The sequence below is a fragment of the Antechinus flavipes genome, chromosome 5 (assembly GCF_016432865.1).
Source record: "Antechinus flavipes isolate AdamAnt ecotype Samford, QLD, Australia chromosome 5, AdamAnt_v2, whole genome shotgun sequence".
Taxonomy (NCBI): Eukaryota; Metazoa; Chordata; class Mammalia; order Dasyuromorphia; family Dasyuridae; genus Antechinus; species Antechinus flavipes.
The window spans coordinates 239,746,124-239,761,625 of NC_067402.1; the positions used below are offsets into that span (position 1 = coordinate 239,746,124).

The following is a 15,502-nucleotide window of genomic DNA, read 5'->3' on the forward strand; positions in this document are numbered from 1 at the left end:
GGGGGGGCGGCCAGGTCCCGAGAGACTCCAGCTGTTTGGGGTTGTATTCTTCAGCCCCGGTGTTTTTAGCTTCTCTGCTGGGCTGCTGAGTTGCTACTGGAGCAAAGTATCCAAACCTGTAGCGAAGTTCTCCCCACAGAGACGGCTGCGATCACTCCCCACCCCCTCTCCAGTCTGCTCCCGTGCTCTCACTGCCGCTGCCCGCCGACTGCGCCCGATCCAAAACCGTCCCAGCCCTCAAGTAAAGACAGACCTTTCTTGGCGGATCTCAAGGATGGCTTCTCTTGGTAACTATATGTGGGTTTTTTTCAGTCAAGCATTGATTCAGAGGCTTGTAATGAAGTGGATAGTGAGAGAAAGCGTGGAGCTTATGCAGCTGTGAGCCTCCTCTCCGCCATCTTAACCGGAAGTCCCCTTCTCACTTTTCAATGAGGTGGGAGAAGTTTCACCATAGATTAAATATGTCTAAAATTTTTCTCTTAAAGCCAATTCTGAAAGCAGTAAAATACTTACTATATTCATCCCTCTCCATTCTTTCTCTCAGATATAATAGGTTTTCTTTGCCTCTTCATGAGATGTAGTACCCCCACTTTCCCCTTTTTCTGTAACAATGTCCTTTCCACATTTAGTTTCTAGAACAAGATATACATGTATTCTTTATACATCTTTATAGCCGAAATATAGTTCCCAAGATAAATCTTTACCTTTTTAGATTTGTCTTGAGTTCTGTACTTGTAGATCAAATTTTTTGTTAAGATCTGGCTTTTTCATCAAAAATAGGTGAAATTCACTTACTTCGTTGAATGTCCATCTTCTTCCCTTGAAAAAGATGCTCATTCTAGCTGGGTACGTTATTTTTGGTTGTATACCAAGTTCCTTAGCCTTTCGGAATATCATATTCCAGGCCCTTCGATCCTTTAATGTGGATGCTGCTAGATCCTGGGTGATTCTTATTGTGGCTCCTCGATACTTGAATTGGGTTTTTCTAGCTGCTTGCAGTATTTTTTCCTTCGTCTGAGGGTTCTGGCATTTGGCCACTATATTTCTTGGTTTTTTGATTTTAGGATTCCTTTCAGTAGGGGATCGATGAATTCTTTCAATGTCTATTTTACCCTCTGTTTCTATGACTTCTGGGCAGTTCTCTTTGATAATTTCCTGGAAAATAGTGTCCAGGCTCTTTTTTTCATCATACTTTTCTGGGAGTCCGATGATTCTCAGGTTGTCTCTCCTGGATCTGTTTTCCAGGTCTGTTTTTCTTCCCCAAAAGGTATTTCACATTCTTTTCCATTGTGTGATTTTTTTGGATTTGCTTGACTGATTCTTCTTGTCTCCTCGAGTCATTCAATTCCATTTGTTTGACCCTGATTTTCAGTGAAGTATTTTCTTCACTCACTTTTTAAAAATCTTTTTCTAATTGTCCAATTGAGTTCTTTTGTTCTATGGAATTTTTTTCCATTTCGCCAATTTTGTTTTTTAGAGAGCTATTTTCTGTTTCCAGTTCACTAATCCTATTTTTCAAGGATTTGATTTCTTTATCCACTCTCTCTTTAACTGAGTGGGATGACTTCTCCAGACTCTTTTGCCAATCCTCCCTCTCCTTTTCCCATTTTTCTTCTAGCTCTCTTGTGAGAGTCTTTTTAATTTCTTCTATGAGATTCATCTGGGCTGAGGAACAGATGATCTCCTCCTTTGGGGATTCACCTGGAGACTGTTTGTTTTTAGTCTCCTCAGGATTTAGAGTCTGCTCTCTATATGTATAGAAGCTGTCAAGGATTAAAGTCTTCTTCAGTTTCTTGCTCATTTTGTCTAATAATCAAAGACAACCTAGCAAAGAAACAGAAGAAAAAACCCTTGAATGGAGGCTACTTTCTTTGGGGGAGGGGCTGGGTGATGTTACCAAGCTTCCTCTATAGACTGTGGGGGCAGCAGCGAGACACTAGCCATACTGTGCTGCGCCTGCGCTCTGAGATCCCAGAGCATGCTGAGACACTGTGGGGGAGGGGTGGCCAGGTCCCAAGAGACTCTAGCTGTTTGGGGTTGTATTCTTCACCCCACTCTGTTTTTAGCTTCTCTGCTGGGCTGCTGACTTGCTGCCGGAGCAAAGTATCCAATTCTGTAGGAAAGCTCTCCCCCAGAGACTGCTGCGATCACGCCCCACCCCCTCTCTGCTCTGCTCGGCTCTGAGCCACCTTCTGTGCTCTCCCTGCCGCTGCCTGTCTGCCCGCAGCCTGCTTCCAATCTAAAAACCGTCCCCACCCTCGTGCAAAAACAGACCTTTCCTGACGAGTCTCAAGGATGGTTTCTCTTGATAACTAATTGTAGATTTTTTTCAGTCGAGCATTAATTCAGAGGCATGAAATGAAATGGATAGTGAGAGAAAAACACAGAGGTTACACAGCTATGTGCCTCCTCTCCCCCATCTTGGCTGGAAGTCCACTATAGAGTGTTATAAATGGAAGTCTTCCTATTCCTATTCTCATACATTGATCAAAGATGTTCCAATATGCTCATAGATCCTTGATAGAAGGATTTTTTTTTGTGGGGGGGAGGGGATGATTTAAGAAAATTTTTGTACTATTAAGATAGTTCTTTCCTTTAATTGAAAATTAGTCCCTTATGAACAATTTTCAGATGATGAAACTGAAACTATTTCCACTCATATGAAAGAATGTTCCAAATCACTATTGATCAGAGAAATGCAAATTAAGACAACTCTGAGATACCACCACACACTTGTCAGACTGGCTAAGATGACAGGAAAAGATAATGATGAATGTTGGAGGAGATGCGGGAAAACTGGGACATTGATGCATTGTTGGTGGAGTTGTGAATGAATCCAACCATTCTGGAGAGCAATCTGGAATTATGCCCAAAAAGTTGTCAAACTGTGATACCCTTTGATCCAGCAGTGCTATTACTGGGCTTATATCCCAAAGAAATACTAAAGAAGGGAAAGGGACCTGTATGTGCCAAAATGTTTGTGGCAGCCCTTTTTGTGGTGACTAGAAACTGGAAAATGAATGGGTGCCCATCAATTGGAGAATGAATGGGTAAATTGTGGTATATGAATGTTGTGAAATATTATTGTTCTGTAAGAAATGACCAGCAGGATGAATACAGAGAGGCTTGGAGAGACTTACATGAACTGATACTGAGTGAAATGAACAGAACCAGGTGATAATTATACACTTCAACAACAATACTGTATTGAGGATGTATTCTGATGGAAGTGGGTATCTTTGACAAAGAGAAGATCTAACTCAGTTCCAATTGATCAATGATGGACAGAAACAGCTATACCCACAGAAGGAACACTGGGAAATGAGTGTAAACTGTTTGCATTTTTCTTTTTCTTCCCAGGCTATTTTTACCTTCTGAATCCATTTCTTCCTGTGCAACAAGAGAACTGTTTGGTTCTGAACACATATATTGTGTCTAGGATATACTATAACATATTTAACATGTATAAGACTGTTTCTAGGGGAAGGGGTGGAAGGAGGGAAGGGAAAAGTAGGAACAGAAGTGAGTGCAAGGGATAATGTTGTAAAAAATTATCCAGGCATATGTTCTGTCAATAAATATATATATATATATATATATATATAGAATGAAGGACAAACAAAAAACAAAACAAAAAAAGAAAATAAGTTCTTAAGTGCCTTAAGGTCCCTCCCCCACCCCCAGCCTGGATTTCCTGACTTCATTATCTTGAATGCCATTTCTTTTGTTCATATAACCTATTAAATACTTTCATGTTCTAATACTCTCATGTTCTAGTAAAAATATGGTAATTCCACTGTCAGGAATAATGAGAATGTGAGTTATTTTAGAAGTGCTGGCAGATCTGTTCCATTTTACATCTGTTTGTTCTCATTTCTAATATGCCAACTGACAATGAATTGCTTGATCTTAGAACAGCTAAAACTACAAATTATCCTTCAGCTCTTTTATTAACACATGCAATTTATTTAAATAAGCATCCATTTTAAATTTAAAATTTGCATTAACTTTTTCTAGGATATTGTTCTTATGTTATATAAATAAATAGCCTCATTCTTCAGTTTTTTCCAATTACCAAGTATCAATTTTTTTCCTTTCCCTTTTAAAAAATAAAAAGAAAATGTAGAAACATTTTATCATATAAGCATAGTCAAACAAGAAAAATTCTTATTGTTAGCCACATCCAAAAATATGTTTCTCATTGTGCATATTAATCATCAGCTCTCTCTCATCTAGTGGACAAAATCTTAGAGTTCCTTTAATTTGCATTTCTCTAATTATTAGCAATTTAGAACATTTTTCAGATGACTATGCTAATTTTTCCCCTAGAGATTTCCTTATCAATTGGGGTATGATGTTCAATTTTCAAAATACTAATCAGTTCCTGAGATAGCTTGGAAATGACACTTTTATCAAAGAAACCTAATGCAAAAATTCTCACTTAATGTATTTTTTCTAACTTTAGTTATGTTGGATTAGTTTGTACAAAAACATTACTTTTACATATTTTAATTTTTTCATTTTATCTTTGATATTATCTCTTCCTTGTTTAGCAGTACCTTTCTTCCTAATCTGAAAAGCAATTTCTTTTTTGTTTATATAATGTGACAATTTATGTCTCCGTCATGTTATTTGGAGCTTATCTTAGTATAAGATGTGAAATGTTCTAAACCTCATTTCTGTCATTTATGTCCAGATTTTTGCAGTTTTCAAATACTAGAATTTTAAATAGCTTAGATTCCTTTTTGTTTCATTGCTACATGTTATATGCCTGGCAATTAACTTTTTTCCCTTTCCATTTATTATTCCAAAAATAACATAAAGCTACAATTATGAATCCCTTAGATAACATTGATTGGTTCAGTAGCAATTGAAATAATTCGTATATAAGAGTATTGCCTTTTCTTTTAAAAACAGTATTGTTTTAATTATTTGAAACTAGTAACATCATTCATATTGTTATGAATCAACAGCAGGGAAATGAAATTATGAAAAAAAGGCTTATTTTTAATGTCTGATATAAATGCAAAACAATTGAGTTCATTTTTGAAAGTGATCGAGTGAGTCAACTTCCTGTTCATCCTGTGATATAAATTCAAGATTAGCTAATTAGTTAGATAAAGATAAACTTCTCTTATTACTACTTAACTGCTGTTTCCCATAAAGTAAGCTACAGCATGATATGTTTGGTTCCAATTATCAGGGTAGAAATTGCTTATGCAAATCAATGCAAGGCAATGAGGTGTGGAGAAAATATTATTCTTGGTTGGTACTCATGAAATTCTGATGACTTTAAGTTAATGACAGCCAAATAAAGAAAGGGATTATTAGCAATGAAAATGTGCAGTTACCTGTGTTAGAATAGAAGTATCCATTAAGGTAGACTTCATTGATTATATGGCAGCTATAGGCATCTATTCATATTATAAATATAAATTCATATATATTTTCACATAGGTACATACATATATATGCGTATACATATATATGTGTATACTCATATATATTTACACATGAATGTATATGTGGGTTTTGTATGCTTTGTCATGACCAGTGGATTTTCAAATTTGTAATGATATATTGGGCATACTTTCTCTGTGTAGGACTTCAGGCAAGTTACTTAACCTCTCAGGACTTTTGTTTGGGATAATTTCTGAGATACCTTCCAGTTCTGAACTCACTACTAAATTAATTCCTATACAATGCTTTTCAATTTGAAATGGTGGCCTCTATGACACTTGTGGGAAGGAAAGATTGGAATAAACATTTATTTAGTGCTTACTAAATTTACATTGTATTATGAACTTTCACATCTATTATCTTATTTTATCCTCACAAGCAAGTCTGCCATACAGGTGCTATTACTGTTCTGATTTTTGTAGTTAAGAAAACTGAGGTTAAAAAGAGATGAAGTAATTTGCTTAGGGTCACACAGCTAGTAAATAGATGGCATTTGAACTTACTTCTTCCTGACAACAAATTCCTACACTTAACACAGCTCCAAACAGTGAAGTAAAAATACAGAAAGAGACTGGACCTTCTTTTACTAGTGATTTGGGGTACTAAGAAATTGTGACATGCCCAGGATCACAAACCCAATATGTGTCAGAGACAGTTCTTAAATCAGGATTATCCTAGCTGTAAAGCCATTTCTCTGTCCACTTCCACTATACCATACCAGCTCTGCTTAGTGTTTGTAAATTTAGCCTTCAATTATATAATAATATGATACAAAATACTATTTGTTGTCATTAGTATTACTTAACTATTCAAAATAATTATTATCAGTGCAGTGAGTGCTGTCCATTGTCATGTTTTAGGTTATTTCCTTAAAAAAAACTTTTGCACACATTCATTTCGTTTTATTTTTAGATACAGTTTGATGTAATCAAGAAATGACTACAGAGTTAAAATTAATTGGTGGATTTGGAAGAAAAGATTAAATTTAAATTAATAGAAATAATCTCTCTGGATTTGATAATGAAGGATTTTCATTTCCATTGTGTTAAATCTGTGTCTCTTTTTTTTTTAGCCTGTCCTCTTCTTTTTTCTCCTCTCTTTTCCTTTCTTTTTCTTTTCTTCCTTTCCCTTTCCTACCCCTGTCAAAGAGGTCCATGAAACAACACAAGCTTCAAAATTCTACTCTAGGTGAATACTCCAAGAATCCAATATTTCTGATTATGAAAATGGCAAATAAAGATCAGTAGAAGTAAAGTGGACTAATAAATAATTCAGCAATATAATTAAATGCAACTTTTGGCTTCTGTATTAAATTCTTTTTGTGTTATTTCTATATCCTAAATGGAGGCTTGGAGCGTTGGGGGTATTGTCTTTTCCTTGACAATGTTATTTTTCTGACATTGCTCAGCTGAGACATATGCAATTGCCCAAGTCAGCATTGGGAGTTGATTTCTCCGGCCTGTGATGAAATGAGAGCTATTCCTTGCGGTGTTATGAATGACTGACAAATACAGAATCTATCCCCTGTGCTAGAATTTGTACAACAGAAAATGTACTTAGCAAATTTGAATTATACCAGAAATATCCCATGCTACACAGATCCTCACTAAGAGGAACTTCTTCCAGTTTCATCTCCAGCTTCATATAAATGAGGACTTTGCCTACTGCCACTAGCTAGAAAGAGATGATAAACATTTCCAAAGAAGCAGAGCTCTGATTTACAATCAAATATACTATTTCCAATTTCCTTTTTCCCTTTGATGTCAGAAAATTGTATATCTAACAGTCATAACTAAATGCAAAATCATAATAGAAATGCTGGCTCTGCAGAAAGAGAGTGAGGAGAAATGGTACTCATAGTGCAAAGTATAGATGTAATGGCTAAAAATGAGGTCCCAGACCCAAATTGGCTGCATATAAAACAAATTCAGCACTGAGTTTCTTTATGGGATATTATTTTGTAGGTTATAGCTCTGGAAGCAAATGCATATTATTTTTATAAGAGGCAACCTGTCTTCTGCAGAGAGGCTCAGAGACTTCAAAGCCAATGTAGAGATGTACCTTTAGAGATTTATCTTTGATAAATTGCCCCTTCCCAATCCTCCTCCAGTTCTTTGGTCTGTTGGTGGCTGAAAGGGGAGCAATGGAAAATCAGTCATATAATCTAGACCTGAATAAACTTCCAATTAGATTGGTCACAGGTGGACAGGGCTTTCTAACCAGGGATTCTTTCTTGCCCTCCTTCAATTATCAGTATTTTTTTTCCAATCACATATAAAGATAGTTTTCAACATTCACTTTTATAAAATTTTGATTTCCAAATTTTTTCTCCCTTTCTCACTCCTTCCCTCCCCATCCCCAAGAGAACAAATAATCTGATATAGACCCTCACCAGTGTTTTGTTTCTGATTACTGTCTCCCTCAATCTGTCCTTCCTTCTACCATCTCCTCTCTTTTCTTTCCTCTTTCCTCTACTATTTTTTCCTTCCCTTCTATCCATCCCTTCCCTTTTCTTTTTCCTTTCTCTTCCTATTTCCCTATAGGTAAGATAAATTCCTAAACCCAACTGAGTGTGTATGTTATTTCCTCTTTGAACAGATCTGATGAGATTAAGGCTCAAACGATGCTCATTCTATCCTTTCCTCTTCTTCTAGTACAATTCTTTTTCCATTCCTTAATTTTTTTATATATCCTCACTTCAAAACCAACTTATAACCACACCTTCTGTCCATCTATACCTGTTCTGACTGCCTTAATAAAGATACAGTTCTCTTCTGGACCAGGCCAGTTATTTTTCCAATGTGGTTTTTTACATTTTCTTCTATTTTTTATTTTTTTGATTTTGTTTGACTTATTCTTGATGTCTTATAGAATAATTAGCTTCCATTTGCCCAATTCTAATTTTTAAGGAATGATTTTCTTCAGTTAGTTTTTGTACTTTTTTCCATTTGGCCAGTTCTACTTTCTAAGAATTTGTTTTCATCAATGAATTCTTTTTCTTTCCAATTTGGCCAATTTTATTTAAGGAACTGTTTTCTTCAGTAAAGTTTTGTCCTTTCTTTTCCAAGCTATTTACTCTCTCTTGCATACCTCTCATTTCTTTTCCCATTTTTTCTTCTATCTCTCTTACTTGACTTTTAAAATCCTTTTTGAGTTCTTGAGTCTTCCAAGAAGGCTTTTTTGGGTCTAAGACCAATTCATATCTCTCATTGAGTTTTTGCATGTAGGCTTTAATACTTGTTTCAATCTTTTCTGTCATCATAGTAGCTTTCTGTGATTAATATTCTTTTTCATTTCTTGCTCATTTTTTAGTCTATTATTTGGCTTTTAAAGTTGAGCTCTGCTTCTGGGGTACAGGAGGTACTATCCCAAGTTTCTTGTTCTAGGGGTCAGGAGCTGGTAGCTTGCTCAATGCAATGGGGTAGCTTGGCCTCATCATGCCTGTTGTTGCCTTCTGGCAGGAGGCTCCATCATTGGTCTCTTATGTCACTGGCTTGTTGAGTTAGGTCAGAGGGCCTTTGTTGCTGATCTGTGCTGTGATTAAGAGCCTCCTGCTGGTTCCCTTTTCCTTCAAGTGAGAGGGAACTTTTCTGAAGTACTTTTAAGTTATCTTAAGCTGGACGTTTTTTTTTTTTTTTCATTCTGTGTTTTTGTAGACTCTGTTGATTCAGAATTTGTTTAGAGGCTTGATTTAATGTTTTTTAAGCTCAAATAACTGGTATCTCTCTGCCATCTTCACTGTGTGATCCAGGAATTCTAATAGTAAAACGCAAACACACACACACACACACACACACACACACAGAAATAGTGAAGGGGGGGAGGAGAAGAGGAATGGAGAGAGATGCTATTTCATTTTAACTTCTCCATTTCTTGTAAATATAGATCTGTTAATGTTTCATAAAGAAAAAACATTTTAACATATTGCAGTTGATTGAGTTCTCTTTTCTCTGTTTTCCTAAGGAAAATACTTTTCTCTGAGGCTTCAAGATGAGAGGCAGAAGGGCTTCAAGATTTCCGAGCAGGTGCAGCTTTCTGTAGAGCCAACAGGTCCTTTATATCAGCTATAAGTTGACCTACAATTAAAAAAAAATGATTCCACTAGGGATTTTATTTTACTTTTTGTAAATTAGTCAACAAATATTTATTAGGTTCCTGCTTTCTGCCAGGTACTATACTAAGCTCTGCAAATTAAAATTAAATTCCCTTTAATTCCAGAAGCATTTATGAGGTATCTATCATATGGAAATAATTCTGTTAGTTGCTAAGGATGCAAACAAAAACAAAAGCCAACAAACCAACAAACAACAACAACAATAACCCTAAGAAATCCCTGCTCTTAAGTAGTTTACATTCTGTTGGGAAAAGTTGAGGAATGATAGCATATATATTGATGATTAAATACAAAATAAACATAACTAGTTTCTTACAGAAAAGTACTAGCAACTTGTAAGATCAGGATAGTTTGGTCCAGTGCTTAAAACATAATAAATACATATTGCATGTGTTTTGTTAAGTTTCCTGTAGGAGGTTACTGTTGATTTGGACTTTGAAGGAAACTAGAGATTCTATAAACTGGAAGTAAAGAAGGAATGTATGTCAACAATAAGGGACAGCTTATACAAAAGGAGAAAAATGGCAGGTGGCATGTGGTATATGGAAAATACTAAGCACGCTAATGTGTCTTTAAGGAATTATGGTCTTCCTTGCCCACATTTTTAAAAACAATTAGTGTTATTTGAAAAATTAATTTAGAACATGTTATAGGTGAATTTCAACATCACTTTAATTACTAATTTAAACCTCTTAAGAAAATATCAGAATCTTTGTTTCTCCCTCTTTGTATTAATGCATTTTCTACAACTGGAGATAGTTAATCAAATTGAGAAATGAGTTTCAGTTGTTGACTTGGTAATTATTTGATCTGTGAATTGTAATTACTGATTTATATTCTTTTAGGATTATTTAACCATTCATAAGTATGGCAATGCAGCTAGAAGTGATCTGTGGAATACCCTATCAGAGGTAAAGTATATTTTGCTTATGGGCTACCACATCTTACTGTTGTATTCTTCGGTATGTGCACATGTGTATATGTGTGTTATGTTAAGGGGAGACTATGCTACATAATTTTAATTGAACTGTTAGTACCCTTTAGTATTTGTGCTTCCCTTTTCTTCAGTCTACCTTTATTGTTTATTTGCTCTATAAATGATCTCTGTCCAGGACATTTAATGCCATCTATGCCCTCAATATTCAAAATACCCACAATGATATAGTTATCTTTTCCATCAGGGTGACCACACTTCCATTGAAATGGGATTTTGGTATGGAAGTGACAGTTACATTAAAGGCAGAATTGTTGGATTTTTCAAAATCGGACATAATCCTGTATGAATGACAAATGTTTCTTGCTCTATTAGACAAAATAAAGTTAGTTAACAATGATGTCCTACGTCCTCTTTGCTCCAACAATAAAATGTCTGCTTTATCTTCCATTACATTAAAACATTAATGTTTACAAAGTCATTTTATGCCTGAGATGGGCAGAAAGCCTTCCCTTAGGTTAAAGAATATTAATTTTACTAGTACATGTTGGGGTCACTGATTTTGAATTTAAAATACACTTTGTAGAGATAAATATTTAACAATGACTAATTGTTAATAGTACTTCGATAAATTTTCTTTTTAAATCTTGGTTTTTATAGGCTTTACGAAAGACTGGAAAATATATAAATATTCAAGAAGTGATGGATCAGTGGACTCTCCAGATGGGTTATCCTGTCATTACCATTTTGGGAAATGGGACAGTTGACAATATGATTGCCATTTCTCAGCAACATTTTATTTATGACAGCAGGGCTAGAGTCAGGACCACTGAGTTAGGAAATAACAGGTATCAATTCATTTTTGAAAGAACTGAACATTTTGAAAGTTGAATATGTGTCTTATCTTGTTTCTTGTTTGTCTTTTACTATCACTGTAGAACATGATTGTTTTAGATGAATCAATATGGCAACCTTATTATCTTTATTACTGGAGTTGTAACTTTGTATAGATTTTTTTTTATTATATAATGATTTCTTTTTAAATTTCATTTAGTTTTGTTTCTCACTTCAATTGACTGCCTAACCAATGAATAGTGAATTCAAATCATCTTATTCCAAAGCCAGCAATTCAGTTTGTGAGTGACTTTTCAAATATAAAATTAACATTTGTAAAATGTTTTATGAACCATAAGGCACTATGTAAATGGTTATTATTATTATTTACAATGCCATGCAAATGTAGCTTCTTGTTGATGCAGATAAGTTTGCTGAACTATTTACTTAGAAACCATACCACAAAATATAAAAGGGGAAAATATTGAAAAATGAACAAATCAGGTTTTCTTTCTAATTATATCAAACTACTTTCAAAATGACATCAATAATATAACTGCTTTGTATTGAGTGATGCTGTTTTCCTCCACTTTTGTTGTTATTCATATAAATAGCATATAAAATAATTTGATGATACATTTAAATGATTTTAATTTAAAAGTCAACTAGATGGCACAATGGGATCATTGGACCTGAAGTCAAAATCTGAATTCAAATGTAGCCCCAGATGCTTACTACCTTTACCAATGTAGGGAAGTGACTTAACATCTAGCTACCTCAGCTTCTTTAGCCATAAAATGGAGATAATAATAGCATTACCTCCTTGAATTGTTGAGAAGCTAAAATGAGATAATTTTGTAAAATGTTTAGTGTAGTGCCTGACATAGAGTAGGTGATTAATAAATGTATGTTTTTTCCTTTACCTCCTTTTAAAATGTGAAATTATGAATTACTTGAGGATTAATTATTTAATTTGAAAATTGTTCTGTTGTTTAATTCTCCTTTTTACCACTTATATCATTCCAGTGATAATTTTAAAAGTCAATCCTTGAAGGAAAAGATAAGGTAACAAACACTAGGACTAGTCAGTTCTGCTTTTTCTAAATAGCCTTGGCAAATAGGTTTGAAGAAAAAGAGATTGAAATTTAGGTATAGAATAAAGTGCTTAGATTAGATTATCTATGCTTACTCCTTTTATCTTTGAAAATTAAGAACTACTCATAGCTTGCAGACTTAGAGTTCACATTAAATATAATTTATTATCTTTAAGAAAAATGAAAATCTTTCCCAGTAGACTAGCTCCAAGAGTGGCTGTAAAAGGGCAAGCAATTAAGGGGTTCATGGTTGTTTTTTTGCATCTGAATTTGGAAGAAGGCTTAGGAAAGAAGTAGATCTTAAATCATTACTCAAATAGATCAGACTTCATTCAACAAGTTGTTCATAAGAAGCAAGTTGCACAGATTGGACATGCTTACGAATAAGCTTGTCTTAATGTTTTTACTGAGTATATCTGCCAGGCAGATTGTTCTATTTACTTCCATAAGTAGCTTTCACAGCCACTGTGCTTGGAGATTGGTCAATACCCTAAAGGAAAAGCATACCAATTCTTTTGCTGAGGTAAAATTTAATTCAGTACCAAGGAATTTCTGGTCAGCAATATTCTATGTAAAGATATTTCACTCAGAATCTTTGCCTGTGTTCTGACTTAATATTACCCTAATTGTTCCCCTCTATTATTCTTAGCTCTTGCCAGCACTGATCGTTTTACCTGCCTATCTTTTGATCTTGTCTGACAGCCTGCATTCCTGACTTAATTATTCTGATCATTGTTATTAGTGTGTAGTCTGAAATCAGACTTAAAAATTCAGTTCTTTCCTTTGGCCTTTTCTTCCTGGATGTCCCTTCTCTGAACTACAGCCTGTTTTTGTACTCCAGGTTTGATTTATGAGAGTCATTCCCAGGAATAGAAATACAAATTCTGGGTCACATTTGATCAGGTGATTTGATATTTCTTGGATAATGTTGCTGAGTTCTCAATCCATTGTGTAGAAGCTCCTAGGATATATGATAAAATACATAATAAAATAAAAAAATAAAATAAAGCTTGCAGTTATTGTCTATTACAATTATTTTTTGTTCTGGCAAAACATTATCCAAATATAATAAATGAAACAATTCCTACTCTCCAAAAACTTATGTCTAATGAGATATATATTTTTTTGATCTCTGAATCCTCCCATATTATCTTGAGGTTTACTGGCTAGATTTCTTTCTTAAGGATTATGCCTTAATCCAAACCACTCTGATTCTCATTGATTGGCTACCTATAGATCCTAGGCCAAGTCCCATTTGGTCATTGTTTGGGTTCTGATTGACTCAGATTGAATTTAAATACCAATCAGTTCTGCTTTGACTAGAAATCCTGAAGGTCTTCCCCTTCCAGATTTATTTACTTATAAAACATATATACATACATAATGCATATACATATGAATGTACAAACTAGGTTAAGATAAAATATTCTTTGCTTCAATTGCTACCTAGCTTTAATCACAAAATGTGTGGCACCTCAGTCAAACTTAGATCTGTTGAAGATCTTAGGTTAAAAAAGTCAAGGTCTCTCATTGCATTTAGGGCCATTTGCAATCTTTCTGATCTATATCTGGCCACTGAATCCAGATGGCTCTGGAGGGAAAAGTGAGGCAGGTGACCTTGCACATTTCCCCCACCTCACATTTGATTCCAGTTCACTTGCATGACATGGCATCATCTCCCTGATATGGTCTTTTTTGAATAGAAGGACAAACAACTATAACAATGAAGAGCATTTATTAAGCTCCCTTCCTATGTGCCAGGTTCTGTGTTAAATATGGTTAAATACATATACTTTCAAGGCATTTACATTCTAATGAGGAAGTCAATGACAGCTAAATATTCATATTTAATAGATGTAAATAGGAAGTCATCTCAAAGGGTAGCCACTACAGAGACATGCTCTATTGTAGAAGATAGATTTGATCTGAGGCTTAAAGGAAACCAAGGAAGCTACAAGGCAGAGGGGTAGACAGCATGTCTATGTGCTTATGCCTCATTATTCTACTGTCCCAGCTGGAAGTTATCCTCTTGAAAGTTTTGAATCTGTCTTTTGTCATCCTCTTGTTCTCTTTTGCATTATAGTTTTATGAGTCTATCTTTTTTAATCTTCATTTCCTTCATATCTTTGAAGACAGGAGTTGTGTTGAATCTGTACATAAATGGTTTCCTCACTTTATTGAATAGATACTATTAACTAGAAAGAAGAAAGAACTATAGCTGAAATATCATTAACATAAGGAAATCTTACATTTTTTATTTTCTAAATAACAATTTTATGATAGCTTTGCATTTTCATATGCAATCATCTTTTTTTAAAAATTGTACCATATGTTGGAAATACTTATTTTATTCCATAAATAAAAATAAAGCAAAAAAAAAAAAGCCCATAGCAATTAACTTTTTATATTTAAACAGTTTGAAAGAATGTACAAAAAAAAAAATGACCAGCCTTGTAAAGTCCCTGCTATTCAGAATCTGAATTAGTCTAGCAGCTATTGTTGTTGAAGTGGAACTAAACTATTTATATTTAAGTAACAGCTTTGACATCTTTCTTCCCACCATTTTTATTATCTCTATTGCATTCCCACATATTTCTGAGCATACTATGCAGTTTTCAAACCATTTCTAATTTTTGTATTTGTATTTGAGCATTAGAAGGTCTGTATTAGAGAAGATAGATTAGACTGGCTCTCTAGATTTTGCCTAGAAGATAGATCTGGAGGCTGTGGATGAAAGCTTCAAGGAAGCAGATTTAGGCTTGAGATAATAAAGGGTGTGGGCAAAACTTCCTAACAATTAGAATTATCTTAAAGTGAGATGGATTTTCCCAGAAGGTGATTCCTTCTAAACTTTATGCAACAGCTGATATGTTATATAAAGTTTGCTTATAAATGCAACCAATCAAAAAGCATTTTTAAAGACATTATCATGTGCCAAGCACTGTGATAGGTAGGCATAAGAAATAAAAAAGCACAAATGAAACTTCTTGCAGTCAAAAGGCTTATATTCTAACAGTAGATACAGATATATAAATATATTTATATAAAATAAATACTTTCAGATCT

At 34.5% G+C, this 15,502-nt stretch overlaps 1 protein-coding gene across 1 annotated transcript in view; it reads left to right on the plus strand.

Annotated features, from left to right (window-relative positions):
* Positions 1 to 15,502, plus strand: part of TRHDE (thyrotropin releasing hormone degrading enzyme) — a 621,602-nt gene that overhangs the window by 419,931 nt on the left and 186,169 nt on the right. Inside the window, exons 8-9 of the mRNA XM_051961259.1 lie at positions 10,420 to 10,485; positions 11,169 to 11,356. Of these exons, the coding sequence (XP_051817219.1) occupies positions 10,420 to 10,485; positions 11,169 to 11,356 (254 nt within the window). The remainder of the gene's footprint in view (positions 1 to 10,419; positions 10,486 to 11,168; positions 11,357 to 15,502) is intronic.